General features: G+C 46.5%; 1 protein-coding gene across 1 annotated transcript in view; it reads right to left on the bottom strand.

The window, feature by feature from the left end:
• Positions 1-3,741: 3,741 nt before the first annotated feature.
• The window catches only part of PRKCH (protein kinase C eta), a 106,670-nt gene continuing 90,779 nt past the window's right edge, over positions 3,742-19,632 (bottom strand). The window contains exons 13-14 of the mRNA XM_065747534.1: positions 6,217-6,360; positions 3,742-4,807 (exon numbers count right to left, since the gene is read on the bottom strand). Coding sequence (XP_065603606.1) covers positions 4,661-4,807; positions 6,217-6,360 — 291 coding nt within the window. The 3' untranslated portion in view covers positions 3,742-4,660. The remainder of the gene's footprint in view (positions 4,808-6,216; positions 6,361-19,632) is intronic.

The raw sequence follows: 19,632 nt of genomic DNA on the forward strand, positions 1-19,632 counted from the left end.
AGCAACAATACAAGTCATTAATGCCTTCCCCAGCCTTCCTCTTCACCTTCTTCACTCCCGAGTCTATGCTGCTATATGGGTTTGGAGATAGGGAGGCAAGGGACCACACTGTGGTGACCATACAGAAGGAACAGGAAGAGGTGGAAAAATACATAAAAACCATCACATGTCTTCTGTTCTTGAGGTTTTACCATTCATCTTTTGGTACCTGGCATTTCTCTCCAAGCTCCAATGCTTGGATTCTCATCAAATCACAAATTCTAGCTTTCAACTGAAAAAAAAAAAAAAAAAAGTGATTACAAGACATTCAAGCTATTTATGTGGAGAAGTGCAAGTCAGAATCTGAAATATTCATAATCCAGATGTTAAAAAAATGAAAAGGAAAAGATTTTGACATTTATTATTTTGGAAAGCTCTTCATTTCTGAATGAGCTGTGATTTTCAGAAGACATGACTAATCATTTTTGAATGCTGGGGTTTGGCAGCCTTGTATCTATTTAGTAATACAAAGTCTTACTTGCAGCTTCCAATAAGAAACCTAACGGCATGATAAGGCAGATTTTTATCTCATTCATGTCATTTCCAAATATCAGGAAATTTACTTAACAGCAAGACTTGTAAAAGCTGTGAAACAGTTCCCTGGGGAGGAGCAGAAATCTCATGACTCCACACTGCTGAACAAACCAGCAGCTCTCTTCTTTCTTGCTGGTGATAGACCAAACGACCCCAGACTCATTTTCCCCTTCACTTCTCCTGCCTCTGGCTAACCAAGTCATCGTACTGCAGACACTGGAGCCTATCTCCTATCCAGCCAGGGGAACTTCTGCAGGAGGAACACACACCTTCAAGCAAAAATGCCACTGGCAAACTATTTCATAGAGTCACAGAATCACTGAGGTTGGAAAAGACCTCTAAGATCTAGTCCAGCCATCAACCCACCCTCACCATGCCCACTAACTGTCCCTCAGTGCCACATCACCACGATCTTGAACACCTCCAGGGATGGTGACCCTGCTGCTCCCCAGGCAGCTGTGCCACTGCATTAACACTCCTTCCAAGAAGAAATTTTTCCTAATATCCAACCTTCACCTCCCCTGGTGCAACTTAAGACCATTAACTCTCATTTAGGACTTCATAAAGATAAAAGAACCTGTGCAGTCTTTGAGAATGCACACAAAACATCTTTATCCAGCAGTTAGAATTTATATTTTTTGTACATTAAAATCCCTTATGCACTTGGAGTAAAGAGATTTTTTTCCCACTGCCTATCAAGTAGTGGTATTAAAAATGATGTCTTTGGCAGCCCAGCCAGTATGAGTTAGATGCAAGATGATTTTAATCTATTCATTCTATACCATCTGCTTCTTACCAATAGACTTTCAAAGGCCTCGAATGAGATGTAGGCCATTGAATTTTATAGCTAAATTTCATCAACCTCTTTGAAAATGGAAGAATTGCACAGAACACAAATTTCGGGACATCAAAGGGACCTTCCCTTTTCATGCAAGCACTAAAAGCAGTGCAATGGGAACTAATTACAATTTGCTCTATTGCCAGTTTTCACACTGGAGCAAAGACAAGCATTTTGTGCTTTAAGCCTTACAACCTGTGTCTGCCAGCTTACACTCCTGAAGCCAGGACCAAATTAATAGAGTAAAATCATCTTGCATCCACTCAGGCAAGCAATGAAGCCAGAAGGGCAGGCAGGCTACCTCATGGAAAGGCTCTGTTGTTTTTTCTTTTCCTTCCTGCTTTGTTCTAAAAATCAACACTTCTTTGCATATTCAACAGCAGCGTAAACATTAATTCAGCTTTTTCAAAAGCACTCTATCACACAGATACTTTTTAATGATCTGATCTTCATCTGTGCTGCTGACAGAGCTTGGAGGGAGCGCAGTTGAAATGGCAGCTTCTCGTAAAAGTACAGCAGAGTTCACGGATCTCAGCCAAATGTGGCTGACTCAAGATCTGCTGACTCGAGCGGCTGAAATCATTACGTAAACAGGCAGGCTATGGAAGGGCAAAAGCTATCCTGAATTATGAAGCAAGATCCAGGTGAAATTGTGAAAATCAAAGGCATTACAGCAGAACATTAGACTTCTAGTCCCAACATGCTGTCCAATGAGGTTAGGGGTAGGGTGGAGTGACCCTGACGGCACAGGAAATCAATGAGAAGTGAAGCTGGGGAAGAACTTCCCTTTGATATTTCATCCTTGCCCCATCAAGTCAAAAAGCCCTAGGTCAGAGCAGGTACTGGCTGGCCAGGGCAGGAGCTCTTCCTGCTCTGTAGGATGGCCTCGGACACCATTTTACATCTTCCAGCTTTCTGATTTACACTTCACAAACATCACAACGGAGCACCTACAGAAGTGTCCTAGTTTCCACTCCCCAGGTTTTCAGGATGGACTGGCTGGGGAGGGACCTGCTACAGCAACACAAGTCCCCAACGGTGAATCTTCCACATGCTTCGTGCCATCCGTAGTTCAAGCAGAGCTGCTTAGACTCCATGGTCATGGAGACAAGATCAAATGTTTTGATGCTGAAGACAACACTATGGCACTTCTCCAGGAAGCTTCTCCAGGAGGAATCATTCCAGGAGGACTCCAGAGCCCCAAGGAAAGCATCACCAATGAAACCCTGGGATGAGACCAACATTTTAGCAAAACCACTTGTCACTTATTGTTCTCCTGCACTGTTCTCCAGGGAAGGGTGGCTCATTCATAATCCTTGACAGAAAGCAAGTTAAAAATAAAGTGTCACAGAATTCACAGAACACTGCTTCAAAAGTTTGGGTCAGATTTGCTGCGACCACCCCTGTGAAGCCAGCAGTGCTGCAGTCAGTAACGCTGGGGCTGCTTAAGGTCACATTTGCACCAAACGCCTAACACACACGTCAGTGAGATGCCACAGTGACCCTGTCACACGAATGCTTTCATTCCTGTACCACTTCTTCCAATATGAGAAAGTAATCCAAGCTAGCCTGCACAGCTGGCTCTTGGATTCGTTTTCTGGATATCCACTCTTCCTTCTTTCACACACATCTGTCCTTCCTCCTCTCTTGCTCCACTCTGACGAAGCCAGCTATCTACAGATCAGCAAAGGCCTGAGAGCCTGGCTGGATGCAATACAGCCAGAATATGTCCACAGAAGGGAGGAGACCAGAGGATGAAACTACGCTCAAGATTATAGAGAAAATGCAGGAAATAAAGAGGGAGGCGTGGCACAACACACAAACACAAAGGCAAAAAGAGTCCAAAGGTAACAAAACCTACGCTCCACCAGACAAACAGTTCACAGGATGATTTAGGGATAGAAGTAAAAGGCACAAGTAAAGTAAAAGCCCTTTTGACAAGAAGTTTGAAATCTTTCTTCTTCTCCAGTAATTTATCAGCTGAAAAAGAGCTTATAATCCTGACATAAAAACTGAAAGCCTAGCACAGAACACAAAGTTGTGCCATGGAGCTACAGGAAAATCATTCAACTCTCAGAGGAGCAGGGAAATCAGAGAAATATCTCACAGTCTGACTCGTGTCTGGTTTCTACAAACAGCACTAAAAACTGGCCTCTGTCTGCCTGGCAGAGGCTTGAGGCTGCAACTGAAAAGACGTGCCCCTTGAGTAATAAGCCCTTAAATCTAAGCCAAACCAAGCCCCTCTTTTCTTAGATAAGGCTTATCATTCTCATGGGAGAAAGTCATCCTTTTACATTACCTGCTGGCCAACAACTTTGCCTTCAAGGGATTTCCGAGCTTTGCAGCTTCCATCACAATAATCAATTGCTATAAATCAATTAAGCAATACCACTTTGGATCAAAATTTTAATGAGGCACTAAACCCACATAAGGGGCTCTGTATAGCATAATTAAATAGAATGGGACTAAATAAACAGTAAGGTTTTACTAGTTACATTATAGTTGAAAACAGCTGGGAGGCAAAGAATGGAGCATTGAAGATGAATGATGTAAAAAAGCATTTCACAGAATGCAACACTGAAACTTTTCATATCGCACGAACAGTAAAACACTACGAGCATGTGACTTCCCTTTGATTTGGAAGAATCTGTGTGGGCACAGGGTACTTGTTTTTTTCCCTTCTGCTAGTCAGCACAATGAAATATTTCACTTGCAAACCCGAACGGTGGCAAAGAGCGTCAACTGTCCTTCAGAAAGAAATAAATACTTCAGAAACAGGTGAAGTCAGTGGGAATATCTGGTTCGATCAGGCCACGGGATGCTAGGCACGGCTCTAAAACACTAGACAGTGCTGGGACTCCACGAAACAGCCTTGCAAACAATCACAATTATTACAAGTCTGTTTGGCTCAGAGCTGCAAGACACTTGTATCGTGCTCATGTCAACTCCTCGAATTCGCTGCAAGCGATGACATTCAAGCTGAGCCAACCAGCTCAGCATCCAATTCTCCTTCTGCAGCAGCTATTTACAATATCACATTTGTTCCACCCTGTCAATATTTGTTCCAAGAGCTGAATAAGTGCTACAAACACAGGAAGGTTTCAATTCCACTTTAAGGTAACGTTGACGGCGGTGCTGATGTATCACGTAAAGTCAGTGCGTCGTTACTCCTTGAGAATGCAATTTCTGGTAAGCCTGGTTTCCATTTCATTCCCCCCAGTCCTCTACGCAGCCCCTCCTGAGTTGCAGCTAATGCTGCAGTTCTGGGCTCGTGAATGAAAAGTTTCTGAATTCATCTTGGTTTATCATCGGAAGAATTCCTTCTTCAATGGGAGTCAGGACGGGCTCCTCTTTTATAAAATCGGGATCAAAGTTGCTCACATCATCTTTGGATTTCTGTCAAATGGAAAAGACAAAGGGAAGAGATATCACAAGCACGCACCACCTGCTTGATACTTGCCTTGCATCTTTAGTCTGGTCTTGAGTGCAACAAACCATTACCTCCACAAGGCTTCCAGGGAGACTTTTCTGGGGCTGGACTGGGAGCAGCTGAGTGCCCCTCAGAGTCTGTTACAGTGTAAAGCCTTTTAGAGTCTTTGCAGGCTTCTGACAGGCAAACTTCTCGCTGATTTAACTGATACTGCTGCTGAAGGGTTGCCTGCCCTGATACAGGATGACAGGGAGCATAAATCCATCCCTTTTCTCCACTGTTAGCACAAACTTGGCCGTTCAGAATGGTCCATGAGCACTGTTTCCAATTAGCTAACTTCACACAGACCTCATCTGCAGAGTCTCACCTGGGTTTGCTGGGGGATAACTCCTCCACATGCAGTCATTAAACTTGCACAATAATGAATTATGAGGTCTCAGGAAGACAAATGGCTCGACTCCAAGCGTTGGACTCCCAGCTTCACCAGACAAAGTGGGACTGTTTACAGTGTACACACACAAATTGGGTTTGTGACACATTTTGACAAGGCACGTGTTTTCCTTGCATCCAGAACAAGATGCTTTGACACTTAAGTCTAATGTTTCCAGGATGCACTAAGGAGGGTCCCCTAGTCTTTGATTAGAATAATAGAATCACAAGGTTAGAAAGGACCTACAAGATCATCTAGTCCATCCATCCACCCATTACCATTGCTACCACAAGCTTACTAAATTAAAATTAAGGTTAAAAACCAATCAAGTGGCTGACCCTGTACTGCTGCTGTTCCCCAGGATGCCTTATCCTGCACCCACTGAGCTCTGTGGAGCAGGACCAAGTTGTCCACTGCCATTATGAGTTAGCAGTGTGACCACAGCATGAGACATAAGCCACCCTAACCAAACTTTGAAGGCAGTGAAGCCATAGAGAGGATCCTGGAAAGTCTCTCCACAGTGAGGAACAACACAGAGCATCATTTTGGATGTGTGGCACTGATGTGAAAATGGGCAGCACTGCTGTTGGAGGTTGGTGGAGCACGTGGAATGAGGATTGCTTACTCTGTTTTCCATGTGGGCAAGGCAAAAGGTTCCTGACCAGCAGCACCTGCTTTTACAAACCTGCTTCTTTCAGCACCGAGCTGATTTCAAAAATCCAGCACGGAGAGGAAAAGCAAGCTGAACAACGTCCGTTGTCCAACCAGCAGCCAAGCCAAGACCAGAGACCCCACCTCCTGCTTCCCAGACCAGGGCTTTTGAGTCAAGGCTGCACTTCCTCCTCTGCCTTTTGGATCTCACAGCAATAAACCTGCTTAAAAACCCCAGAAGAGACAAAACGGAAACGGGCCCCTTTCTTTCCCCCACCCCTCCTTCCCACGTACAATTCGGGGTCTGAATGGGGGCTCCATCTGGCGCTGGTTCAGCAGGTCCCAGTCCAGCTCTTTGAAGTAGGGGTGCCGCAGGATCGCGCTCTCGCCGCCCAGCGCCGGGCTGCCCAGCCGCATGCTGGGGTTCTTCGTCATGAACTGCAAAACAAAAAGGGCTGTTTGTTTCCTCCTGTCCAGCAGGGCCATGGGAGAAAGACCTATTAGCAGTGGCACAAAAGCTTGTCCTCAGCTTTCCTGTTGAACCCAGTTGCTGGCCAGACTTCTCAATTTCATTGTACTGGAACCGCATGCAAGGAACTTGACTCACCCTCTAGAGGAAGAAGTCTGGGTGTATTTCTCCCTGGCCTCTTATTTCAGTCAAAACCTTGGTAACCACAACAAGAAAAGAAAGTTGAAGGGCATCACTTGTAATGTGATAGATGTTACACAGTGTCTGGGGTGTTATTTATTTCTGTATTAATTTCTGAGGAATACAAGCTCTCACTCAATGCTGCTCACTTGCCAGCCAGGCTTTGGATGAGAGCCTGTCCTCAGCTGTGTCTTTTTCCTAAGCCTCAGCCCGCTGAAGCGCAGCCAGAAGAGCCTACGCTCTCCTTCCTGTCATCTTAGGAAACAGACAAAAAACAGTGAGGTGCTGGCTTTCACAGCTCCCAAAACCTTGAGCAGATGAATACTGACAGGTGACTGTCTCCTCCTCTCAGTGGTGAAACTCCAAAAGAGGGTTTCCTTTTGTAATACGTTTCACTCTGCCACTAGCAAAAAGAAATCTGAAACTTCAGTCAAAGCACCCTGATTTGCCAAGGAGCAAAAGGAAAGCCACAGACCTTGCACACAGTGTGAGAGGGCACACGGTGTGAGGTGGCTGCCCTCGTTAGGTCCCGACAAGAATGATGAAGTGTGAGTGCTGCAGATATTTCTTAAGGGGCAGGGAAATACTGGGGGAGGAAAAGAATCCTTTCCCAAGACAGGAAAAGAGGTAGTGTGCTTGTTAACTTAGGATTATAGTTCTTAAATTCAGTACCATGCAATCTTTTCCTTCCCCTCAAGTATTTCTAATTCATTGCAGAAATCAGGTTATGTTTAAGCTGGTAAAATAGCTGCTCTTATTTGCCTGTTGAAACAGCAGCATAAAGCAAGCTCTGCTCTGGTGGAGGTGTCCAGACGATTTCCTCGAAGATGAAAGAGCATTATGTTTAGCCAATAGCTGAACCAGCCAAACCAGACAATCGGTCACTGTTTTGGGAATGACCAAGTCTGCTGCATCTGGGCTGTGGGGAAATGAAAAGAAGGGGAGATGCAGCAAGAAGTCAGCTTGTTTCTAAATGTAGGAGCTTTCCAGAAGGTACAAATTCTCCTAGGACGAAAGGATGAAAAGTCTGGTCACTCCCTAACTAGAGAGATGACAGGGAGAAGACTGCCAGAGTACTCCCCCAGTGCTCCTGTCTGGGGTGTCCTTCAGAGACAAAGACAAGGGGATATCTGCAGCTGAGAGACCTCATAGGACCCCAGAATCTGCTGAGCTGGCACAAAACCTCATCTCCAATGCGACATCCCTCCTCCTTCCTGACCCCCCTGAGGACAGGTACTGCTGCTGCATTCCCTACGACAGAGCTCTTTTCCACCATCCCACCCCAAAACCATCAATACAAAGTGCTGCTGGGTGCATCCAGGTCGTAAGAGCAATCACCAGGACAGAAACAAACCAGCATGGCTCTCTCTAGCTGGGGCGTCCATGTGCTCTCCCTGGACTCCTCACTCATGGAGTTTTTTCAGGGTCAAGCAACAGGAAAAGTACCATTTCTGTTTCCCCCTGACCCTTTCAACCCATTTTTGTCCCTTTCTATCGACAGAAACCAAACACAATTTGCTTCCCAAGGGACTCTGGCCCAAAAGTTCCGTGTGATTCTTATCTCCAGACAATATTTTGGTTTCCAAACCAGAAATGGGTCCAACCAAATTCTCTCAGAGACTTGGTTCAAACAAGCCTTTGCAAGTCTTTAACCAAACTTCTTTGGTTTGCAAAAACAGGCCAGAAATCTCCTGGTAAGCCCGTATTTCTCTAGAAGTTCCCTGCCTAGCTCTTTGTCCCCACAGATGGATATCTGCACCTCACTAGCTTTGATTTGCATTGCTGGAACGTCTAGAAAGCTCAAACAAGATCAGAGCTCACTGGTTCTGGGAGTGGTAAAGACTGAAAGAATCCAAAAGGTGAGACAAAGAGGAGAAAAAGAGCTGGGAATAAGGCCCATGCCTCCTGGCTTCTGACCTACCACCAGCTCCATCACACCAGGAAGCTTCTGCAAAATGTGTGTGTAGGGAAAAATCATGTAAGACTTAATCTCTGGAAGGTTATCATGCTTTTCTCAGGTTCCCATTCTTGTTCAACCATAAGAGACCAAAACCTACACTTGACTGATCATACCCAGACCAGTTCAGAGCCCTGGGATATAAAACTGTGTTTACATTCCTACTTGCTTGCTTTGGTCAAAGTGATGCCAAAACTGCACCAAGCAAAGGCATCCAATGCAACAAGCTGAGAGCCAACGTAAATGCATTCCTCACTGCTGAAAACACCCCTTTTGTTAGGACAAGGATTAGCCAAGCACCGTCCCTTGAGGTGGACTGTTTTAGGCTCTGGAAAAACAAAACCTAAGAGTCAAAACAAAGACTGTTTAGAGCTGACCAGCTAGCTCTGGTTTGTGTGCTCGACCCACACATTGAGAAACCTCAGCTGACACCAGACATCAGGCAACTCTAGGCACCATCTACTCCATGCTTGGTGCACAGAGGAGGCAGGAGGTGAGTGAACACTTCAAACTCACTGCTGGAACACGTCCTCTCACTGGCTGCAGAGTGATGCTGGGCTGCTGCAGAAACTCTCTGAATTAGTCCTCATCCCCAAAGCAGTAAGCTGACAGATGGGACATCCAATCTACCCTAGCTGTCAGGCACATGTGTGGCACTGCTGCCTATCTTCATCTGTAAAAGTGAGCTAAGAGAGTGAATGTAAGTCATGCACTCTACAAGGAGTATCAGTGTAGCAAGAAGAGGCTTCTCTTTCATGGGAGTCAAACTCATAACATTCTGCTCCAACAAAAGGGTCGGATATAATTCCAAAGGATGACCTCCTGTTGTTAACTTCCAACCCTGATAAATGTACTATTCACTGTGCTGAGACTTCCTGACTGCGTCTATGCCTGGGAACTGGCACTGAAAATGCTGCCTCCATAAGTCAGCATGCAGGCTGTGAAACATGCTCCTGTCCCTGGGCAGCCACAGATCCCTGTCAGATCTCTCAGCCTGTGGATGTACACACACCTCCACACCCAGCTGCTGTGACAGAAAAACAGGTATCAGTCACTGCTGCTCTTCCTTTACATGAAAACTCTTGGTGAATTTTGGAAGTAGCAGGTCTGCCCCAGCCTGGCGAAGGTTGAGCTGTCTTATCTGGGAAGTGAGTCCAGCCCTTCCCAGGCAATTGGGCTGAAAATCAGGTGCAAAAACAGTGACTACAAAGGAAAGAGCACTGATGTTTTGCACCTGCTGTCCTGTATGAGAGAGATAAAATTGAAATATGGCATTGTTGAAGTCAGATTTCACTAGAACATACAGCTAACCCACTCAAACCCTACCTGAATCCACCAGAAATTAGTGCACCGACAAAAAACTGGATGATGCACTTTGCATTATGCAGGAGGTCAGAAACGAAGAAGAATATAATGACCTCCCGAAGCTTAAAGTCCACAAACACTTTCCTCTCTCTACCTGGGGCAGCACTGACATTTCTGTGCTGCAGTAGGGCAATATCTGAAGGACTGTATCAAAACAGCTCTGGGTATCTGATGGCACTTAAGAGCACAGCAAACAAAGAACTAGGGATTTCTGAGGAACTTAATGACAAGCCCAGCTTTTATCTCTGAAATAAGTACCTGGAGCCTGTACCCACAGCTCTGACCATAGAAGCAGCACCTCTGAAACAACCAGCAGCAGGACAGGCAGAGCTGTGTGCCTAAAGCACAGATGCTGCCCTCTGCCCAAGTGCAGGCTGTGCATGGGAAAGCTTTCTGTAAATGCAGCTCACCTTTTGCTGCATTCAGAAACAGCCAGGCTCTGGGGCTGGAAAGATCCTTGAGAAGTGTCAGCTGCTCCTGGCATTCACAGGAAAGCCAGGGTCAGACTTCTGCTTCACAGCTAGGCTCAGGTTGGGCAGTCCTAAGCATCCTTCCAAGTACAACTCTCCAGTGTTTTTGCAGGTGGTGAAAGACGACGTTCTGCAGAAAGTTTTTCATGGCAAAATGTAATCTCACAATGTTTATTATCTCTAATTTTGTATGATTATCCAGAATCCATAATTAATGTCACCCTCTGGTACGCTAAGACCAGTGAAGAAACACAGAAAAATGTCCAACAGTAACACCAACAAAGCAAACCAGAGATGTTCCTAAGCAAAAGAAACACATCATCAAAAATCAGAAAGCCTCCCAGAAAAGCCAACGGCAAGTCTACCAGTGCTCAGCTTGAACCTGCTGCCAGGCCTTGGATGTGTGTGATCACATCCAGCCACAGGGAGTGCAAAGAGCACCCTGGGCTGGGTCCCTTTGGGGTGCAGAGCAGACCGGAGCAGGGCTCTCGCTGACCTCAGCTAACCCCCTCAGCAACAGCGCAGCCAAATCCAGCAGCTGGAAAGAGCCAAAAACATGACTTCATGAAAACATCTACTGAAAGAAAACGCAGCAAGCCACGACAAGAAACCAAGAGGTGGAGATCAGTCTGTGGAGGGACTGTGAAGTTACAAGGAAAAAATGCAGAAACAGCAGTGCCAGGCAGAGGGAAAAATCAGTGTCAGCCCTGGGAGCTCGGCCCACAGGCAGGTGAGGAGCACAGGAGCTGCTGGGGCACAGGGACCCACGTTGCTGGGACCACGCTGGGAAGGGCTGTGGTCTCTCAGCTGCAGGACAGGGCTGTACTGTGCTTCCCCAGCACTGCCCACGTGCAGTGTTGCAGCTCCCGTCTCAAGAGGCAGCGTGTGTAAACCCATGCAGTGCTTGGAGGTCTGTGAGGGGCTGTCTGTACAGCACAGATGTTTGCAGGCGTTCATTTCCCAGAATTTGCAGGTTCCTTCTCTCAATACTGACATTCTGATAGGTTTTTATGTATTTCATTTGTGTGCTGTTTCCAGCAGGATAACTCACGCTGTGAGTAATATTACAATGAATAGATTACATGAAGTTACTTCATGTTCTAGGAAAACAGTAACAAACCCAGACCACCCCACAGAAGAAATGCACTTCAGGAATACAACCATTTCTTTCACACTATCAAGTCATCTGGAAGAGGAGTTATTTCTTGTTATTTCTTGTGTTAAAGAACATCCTGGATGTGCCAGCTCCTCCCAGCACTCCACTGCACTTGGCAGAGTGTGTTCACCTTGAAAGAGAAAGCACTGCCCCCGAGCAGCACATCTGTTTAATGCAAGCCCACAGTACCCCCATCTTGCAGACTGCGAAGAGGGAACCAGAGGAACTCCTGCTTTGCTTTGCTGAGCCCAGGGCAGCCTGCCATGGGTATGAGGGCAGACCTTCAGTCCCACCTCCTCACCATGACAACTTCCATTTGCCTCAAAATCTCATTCACAGAACCACTTAGTTCGGAAGGGACTGCAAAGATCATCCAGTTCCAACCCCCCTGATGAAGGCAGGGTTGCCAACCACTACATCAGGCACTAGCACAGGCTGCCCAGGCCCCATCCATGGCCTTGGGCACCTCCAGGGATGGGGCACCCACAGCCAGTCTCAACACCCTCTGAAAAACTTCCCCAACATTTAATCTAAACCTCCCCTCTTTTGGTTCAAAAGCATTCCCCTTGTCCTGTCACTATCCACCCGTGTAGATGTTGATTTTTAGTCAAATTCTTTGGGATTGTGCCCATGCCATCATCAATCCCAAACAGTTAGAAGCAAGCGAGATTAGCCAGTTCACAGCCTGTGTTGCTAACCCAGTGCAGAGCAGCAGCACAGAAGGTTAAGGCCCCACGGTCTCCCCTCTAGTAATGGGGGAGAGTGGGGAGATGGCAAGACACCGAACGTGCTCGTGTTCATTAGGATTCGCACACTGAACTAACAGGGCAGAAATTAACTCAAAAGGAAATAAGATTTCTCAAAGATATGTTTGATCTCAGACAAAAGGGAATTGTTACATAAATAGAGCAATTACTTTAATTAAGGCTTCCCTCCGTGAGTCTCCCGACAGAATGCTGCAGTCGCTGAAAACAGTTTGGTTGCCCATTACATAAGGCACACAGCCCCACGGTATGGGGTTTCACTGCCCCTCATCCACCTCTAACAAAGTGAAGAAAGATGGCTCTACGGCTCCTATTGTCAGCGTCTGTATACTTTTTAATGCCTGGAAGTCAGGCGGCTTTAGCATAGCAGAGAGACTTTTATCTCTTCTTTTGAGCCTGCCTCACCTTTTGCTCTCCTGGGCAAGGCTCCTACCACCCCCCATCCATCGCTGTTGTACCACAGCCTGGTCCCACTGACCACTTCTGAGTGCTGCCTCAATTTTACACCTGACAGCAGCCACTAATGGCCATGCAGTTCCTCAGCTTTCCACCCTGCACACAGTAGGATTGATTGCTAAAAGCCATAACTTGCACCAGTGCAATCCGTTGTGAGCCAGGATCTGATCCACACGTGCACATGGCACCACGATCCCATTCTGGGGTCCTGGCAACACAGAACTGTGAGCAGGTGAAATCCTCCACTACCAGGGCTCAGTACAAGGCTGCCCCGAGAGCATTTTAAGGGGGAGGTGGAGAGAAAGACAGAAAGTGAAGTTTCAGTTATTTCCCTCTCCAGATAAAAAAGCAATAGGAAAGCAGGTAAAAATCAATCGTCAGCCTTGCTGCTAAATAACCTAAGGTAGACAGAGCACCTCACATATGGGTTGGATGCATCTGGCTCCACATTTCCTGGAGGTGCAAATCTGCTCACTACTATTAGGTGAGACTTGGGCCAAAAATAATACTGCTTGAATGGCTGCAAACTTCCTTGCTGTGTTGAAATCTGCTTGCCTGCCTCGTCCCACCCAATTTAACTCATCCACACTAATGTAGAATGAAAAGGCCACAAATATCAGATGCAGGAGCTTTATACTGGCCCCTGATGACAGCTATAGTGATTTCAGGCACTCCTGACTCTGGTACTTGTCTAATAAATACTACAGAGAAATTACCTTTCGTCATTAGATATGTGGATTATTTCACACTGATTTGAGTCAAGATGTCACTCTATCAATCCGTGTTTTAAGAACGAATGGGCACGACTCAGCTCCCACATGGCTCACATGCCACACAGGCTGCTTGGAGCTTCCCAACTGGATTATGGATACACCATGGGGACACACAGGTCAATTACTAAATCAATACATCAATCAGGGTAACACAAACTTGCAGAGGGAATGAGCAGTGTGCTCATTAACAGACAGGGGCACGATCCCACTCTCTTTTTTAACCAGCACTAAGATCTCCCTTGGGTTGCACGGGAAAACAATTAATCCTTTTCTGATAGTCTTGTCAAGAGGAACTGGGGATTTATTACACAACCCTGGGTGGCCTATTTACATAGGGTCAAGTACAATGGGGCCTGAAGTGCCCCAGACAAACCTGTAAAGGCCAATTAGGAAAAAAAAAAAAAAGGAAAAAAACCCCACAGGAAAATATTCAAAGGAGCTCTCTCGTGGCCACGGTTATATTTTGATCCTTTTAATTTCAAAGTTCCTGAAAAGACACAGTGGGTCAGAAAGGTCAACGCTGCAAGGACGAGCGGACAGAAAGACCTCCAGCCCTGAACAGCCGGGACAACGGGAGATCCACAGCCCCGAGGGGAGCGCTGAGACCCCCAGCTGGATGCGCTCCATGGGCAGGCATGGCCCCAGCTGTGAGCCAGGAGGGGTTATTCCCGTGTCCAGGTGGCAGATGGGTCCTCAAGGGAATTCTCGGCCCTTCCCCAAGGTTACAATTTGATGAACTCCACCAAAACACACTTGAGGATCTGAAATCACCGTGTTTGTCTGTGGCAGAGCTGAGCAGTCAGCCCAGGCCACAAGTTTTAGGCTTGGCCACAGGAACTGCCTCTTCCTATGCACCAAGAGCAAGCAGAAAAAAGAAAAAGAAAGCAGAAAGTTGGCACGATGAATGCAGCTTCCATTTTTTTTTTTTTTAATCTCTGGCAGGAAAGAGAAGGATGAATCATAAATGCCACAACAATAAGGCAGGGTTAGGAGCTTTTGTTGTGAAGCAAATCTGAGCCTGCACGCTGTGGGCTTAAATAAGAAGCCAATTTCAGCCTATTGAGAAAGGAAAGGTGAAAGATCTGATGACAACTTCAAGATGAATTTGGCATTGGCAGGCTATATAGGGATGGCATTAGCTTTCTTTCGCAGTGAATTATTCAGAAGCACGAGGCTATTACTGCGGGGAAGAGGAACACATCAGAAAGAGGTGTGATCAATCAACAGAAGAGATTAAAATCACTGGGGAATACTGACTGCTTTTTAAGCATTACATGGCAAAGAGACAGGACATTATAGTAATGGAGAGGCAAGCTCAGGAGAAAGAGGTAGGATGACAGTCTGTGGTGGAGCTCACTCGGCCCCGTCGCTTAAACCACACCGCGTGTTCACTGCATAAATGGTTCAGATGAGAGATCGTTTAAAGCTGCAGAATTCCTTCTTGCTTGGGAAACAACCGGCTCCAGGGTCCTGCTTTTCCTGCAGAGGCTCCAGAGCCAACCAGGAAATGCGAGATGAAAGCATTTTTGAAAACAAAACAAAGAAAAAATGTTTACACAGATCCAGCATAGAGTTTCACAGAGATTCAAATATCTGCCTGAGTGTGACAGCCAAAGCTTAATCAAACTGTGAAAGGGATTTATGGAGCCGGCCAGCTCTGAAGCGATGCCAATGAGAATAATTTATTGGAATATTTGAAGGCATTTTTAATATCTGCCTCTGTTAGCTGGCTCCTTAGCTCTCAGGATAAAGCAATGAGTCCACCTCACTCCCCCTTTGATTTCAGTGGGTCCACCACCGCGTTGTTCCTTTTCCTTTTAATCTCTGTTTAAAAAATACTCCCGGCATCTGGTTCATTCAAAACCAGGTTCATTCTGACTATTCCAGCACTGCATGTGGAACAGATTATCTGCATTTTTCCATCTGTTTGAAAGCTCAGATCTGCAGGATGCGAGTGCAAAGGAGAGCCATATGCCCTGTGCAGCAGCGTACAAGAAACGTGGGCAGCGTTACACCATCAGCACCTGGCTGCCTTGCTTCACAGCTCCTAAGCGTTTAGGTGAGGACAGGGGAGCACAAGCACAAAGGTCTGGCCTTGCTCACACAGTGGCCAAACTGAGTGCCCAGGGCTGAGCAAACAGGTGAGGCAGAAAGGCAGTGGGAAGCACATACATACTGCGCTTGGATGTGCCAAGCCAAGCACAGCCAAGGTGCTCTGAGTCAAGTGCTGCTTGCTGCAGCATGCAGGGAGGATGCATACACCTACCGTGGTGTCTGAGCTGATAAGAGCTCCTACTAGTTCTGACCTCCCAGCATCCAGGTGTGCTAGACTGTAAGTAAGCACAGTGCATGAAGAGAAGGAACATCTCCTAGGATCTCATCCTCTGCACTAACGTTCAGGGAGCAGCTGTGGAGAGCAGGCAGCTCGGGGCGGGCACGTCTCTCCACTCAGATCTCTGAAAACCAGCCCTTTCCTTCCACTCCTGTCACTGCAGGCTGTTTGCTTAGATTATGTTAAAATCTGCCTCCAAGTCTTTCTGCTGCAAAAACCCTGGCCTCTCCCTTCTCTCCACATCAGTGACATTTTCAAGTTACTTACAGCCTTGGGGCCAGTCTGGTTCAGTGTTGAGTGCTCACCAACCAGAAAACCTCCCAGAAAATAAGCTAAAACACATGCAAAAGGGACCAAGACTTCAGGTGCTCACGATGTTGTCCCCTCACCACGCGGTTTACTCCCTCTGCAGCTCAGCTCAGTCCTCACTTTGCTTTCTGCTGTTGTGCTGGGTGAAGTGCCCTGGGGGTATTTGTTTTGTTCCTCTCCAACCTTCTTTCCTCCCTGCCTGTTACAATCAGCTCTTGTAGCAAAGCCCAAATCTCCAAGGGTTCTGCTGGAGCAGTTATCCTGCGCTCAGCCTGACTGACTTGCCCCGTGCTCTGGGCATGTGGGTTAACTGACGTTCCTAAGAATTACTTCAGAATAGGGGGAGATTAATATCATCAATCTGTGCTCCCCACAGACTACTGGATTTAACTCTTGCACACATTAAACTAATAGTAAGTAACATTTCTGTCTCATTCAGAGTCACTGCTCACATCTGTACTGAAACAAAGAAAAACACTGCTCATTTTCACTGGGAGAAGGGGAAAAAACACAGAACATTTAGTTTTTCCTGCAGATTTAGGGGAGACTAAAACTCATATCCACACTTTTTCTACTGTTACTTAACATCTTTCTACATATGAATATAAAAAAAACTGTCATAAAGCACTTCTACAACTGGCTACCCATGTTCCCTAACTCATTCTCTTGCTTTAAGGCAGAATTTGGCCAAAGTTTCCAGCAATATGCATGCCTCCCCACTCCCAGCTGGACAGAACTTTCCTCTGGAGCCACACACAAACGATTACAGACCTGCCACCAGCACCACACTGTGGGAAACTCTCCTGTAGCCCTGCCTGCTCTGACGTTAAGTGCCGGCGGGACATGTGGCAGCTTTGTATTCACTTCTCTGAGCAGCAAAGGAATGACAAACTCCTACAGAAGGTTTTGAGTGGCGTTTTTAATTAGCACGCTGATCATTGGCCGAGCGGTTGTGAAAGGGCCCCAATGCCTCTTTCCCACTGAAAATTAAGTGACTTGCTGCCATCTGCACTGCGACATTCCGGAGTGGCTTTTTTGCTCTCCAGAAAGAGCTGTGTGTGCTGCCTCCTAGGACAGAGGGCTGAGTTACACTGCCAGAGAGCTCTTGGTATTGAATACTGCTGTAGTACTAGCTGTACAAGCAAGCCAAAAGAGCTAAGGAATTAATGGAAATGCTCAAGTTTCTCGTATTTGGTCTGCCATGGGCTCACAGAAATGGGACAAGAGGCTTTTCCTTATATATCAGGCTTCAAGGCTGCCTGGAGACCATGGGGTTGGGTTTATAACGTGGCACATTCATAGAATCATACTAAGGTTGGAAAAGACCTTGAAGATTCCCAAGTCCAGTCCCATACTCACTGACCACATCCCCCCAATGCCACATCTCCACAGTTCTTGAATACCTCCAGGGATGGTGACCCCATCACTCCCTGGGCAGCTGTGCCACTGCATCACCACCCTTTCAGAGAAGAAATGTTTCCTAACATTCAACCATTCCCACTTCTGCTGCTCCCACACAGTCTCACTCCTGGCTGCTGATGAAAGCCAGGCATGAAATCCCAACTCAACCACCTCGTGCTCCAAAAGCCAAAAATGTGTCCATAACAGTTGGGCTAAGAGCTGGACCTGGCTTTGGCTGACCCACAGAACGTCATTATCTCTGCATCTGAGCTTGAAGTGCGGATTCATGGATGTTAAAGCCCCTTGATGTCTACTCAGCAACAAAAAAGATTTGAAGCAAGGCTGCAAGAGCAAAGCCTACGGGAGCACGGGGTGGGTGTTCACACCTCAGTGTCAGAGTTCACAGAATGCCACGTGAGCCGGAGGGGGGAACTGAACTCAGTGGCACAAAGCAGCAGAGACTGCACTAAACCACAGCATTTCCTTTTTGACTCAGCATCCCTTCCAGGCTATCATTCTCTAGAAAAACAGATAAACTTCAAGTTTGCTTTTGCATCCTTTTCACTGTATTGCTGACGCCATTTCTTCTCCAAGATATGGATCATGTTTGCTTTCTCAACTGAGGTCACTAACCTCTCCATCCCTCCCCCTCCTTACAAAAATGCTCTTCGTGCTAACCCTCCTGCATCAGTGCTACCTTGTGTGGTTCCACCTGCACCGGTGTGGAACACAAGCTACTGAAACCACAGCCAGCTTCCTCTGCATCTTCCTCTTCTCTTGCCTGGTGTTTATTTTTCACATGAAAGCCATTCAGATGGGGAATCAGCATTTTTGCTTAACTCCAGTGGTGCTTTCTCCACAGTACCTGTATTTAACCAGTTGAAGGGCAAACAGGCGTTAGTCCGAACACCCAGCCACATGCCCAAGCCTCACTATTCGAACCAGTACTTCAGCTAGATCAGAAGTGTTTCAAAGCTGACATTATAACTGGAGCTCAGTACACAGATGCTAAGAGAAAACCTCAGCTTCACTGAACTCAGCTACACCAGGTTTAGAAACCCAGGGTGCTGAAGGCAGAGCAACGTTAACACTTCCCTAGGGAAATACTGCTTTCTAACCCGTGCTGTCACTTGGATCTGAGAGTAAAAACATCTAAGTTGCAATTCCTCACCCAAGTTTCCAGACCTCTGGGCCAACCATGGCTACTTCAGTAGATCAGTCCACAGAGTGACTCAACAGACTCTGTCCTCCTCATCTGACACCAAAGAAAATCCCTGCAGCTTTCCCTGTGAATTTACTCCCCATTCCTCCACTTTTGAGCTTCAATTCTCAGTATGTCCCTCTTTGTCCCCTACAAACAAACCCAGCAGTTAAAACACAGCGCAACTGCACTGCATTTGAAAAAGTCATACGTGAAGCAAGTGAAACACGCAGCCGAAATATCACCTTGCTTATGGGAAACAAGAGGATTGTATTTCATTTTGCAATCCACTCAGCTTAATCCCCAAGCCTCCAGCTGCCTGGAAAGCTAGTTTCTTTGCTCAAGCACTTTCTGCTAGTAACAATTCACAAATTCAAAACATCAACTTGCTGTAACAAAGCAAACCCCAGCTGCACTCTCACTGTAAAAGATACGGTCCAGCAGTCCCCGCTCTCTGCCTGCTCACAAGGTTTCTCTTTCACAGCCTCTCTGTCATCAGACATCGGTGATTACCTCGCTGATAGCAGAGTATGTGAAAGGGTTTCTTCTACAGGCACAGATCCTGTGGCACTAGGGCCAGTGCTACTCTGGACAAATTTGTTGCTATGGGTAGAGCTATGGAGAAATACAAGTTTTGAGGGAGAGGGGAAGAAAGGATTGTAATAAAAGAAAAACTTCTATTCAGATTGAGATAAGGTGGTCTAAAGCCATTCAGCAGTAATTCTTTTCTGCATGCCCTTCCTGCCCACAAGCAAATCCGTGCCCAATGGGACTTGCATGCCCAAGAAGCAGAAGACCTCAGTTCGAGTTCAGCCTGCCTGATTTGAACCCACTATTCCCTGAATTTCCCAGTGATTCACTCCAGCCGTGCAAAGTA

This window comes from Cyrtonyx montezumae, unplaced genomic scaffold (assembly GCF_038088225.1).
Source record: "Cyrtonyx montezumae isolate F1298 unplaced genomic scaffold, pur_monq_1.0 scaffold_10, whole genome shotgun sequence".
NCBI lineage: Eukaryota > Metazoa > Chordata > Aves > Galliformes > Odontophoridae > Cyrtonyx > Cyrtonyx montezumae.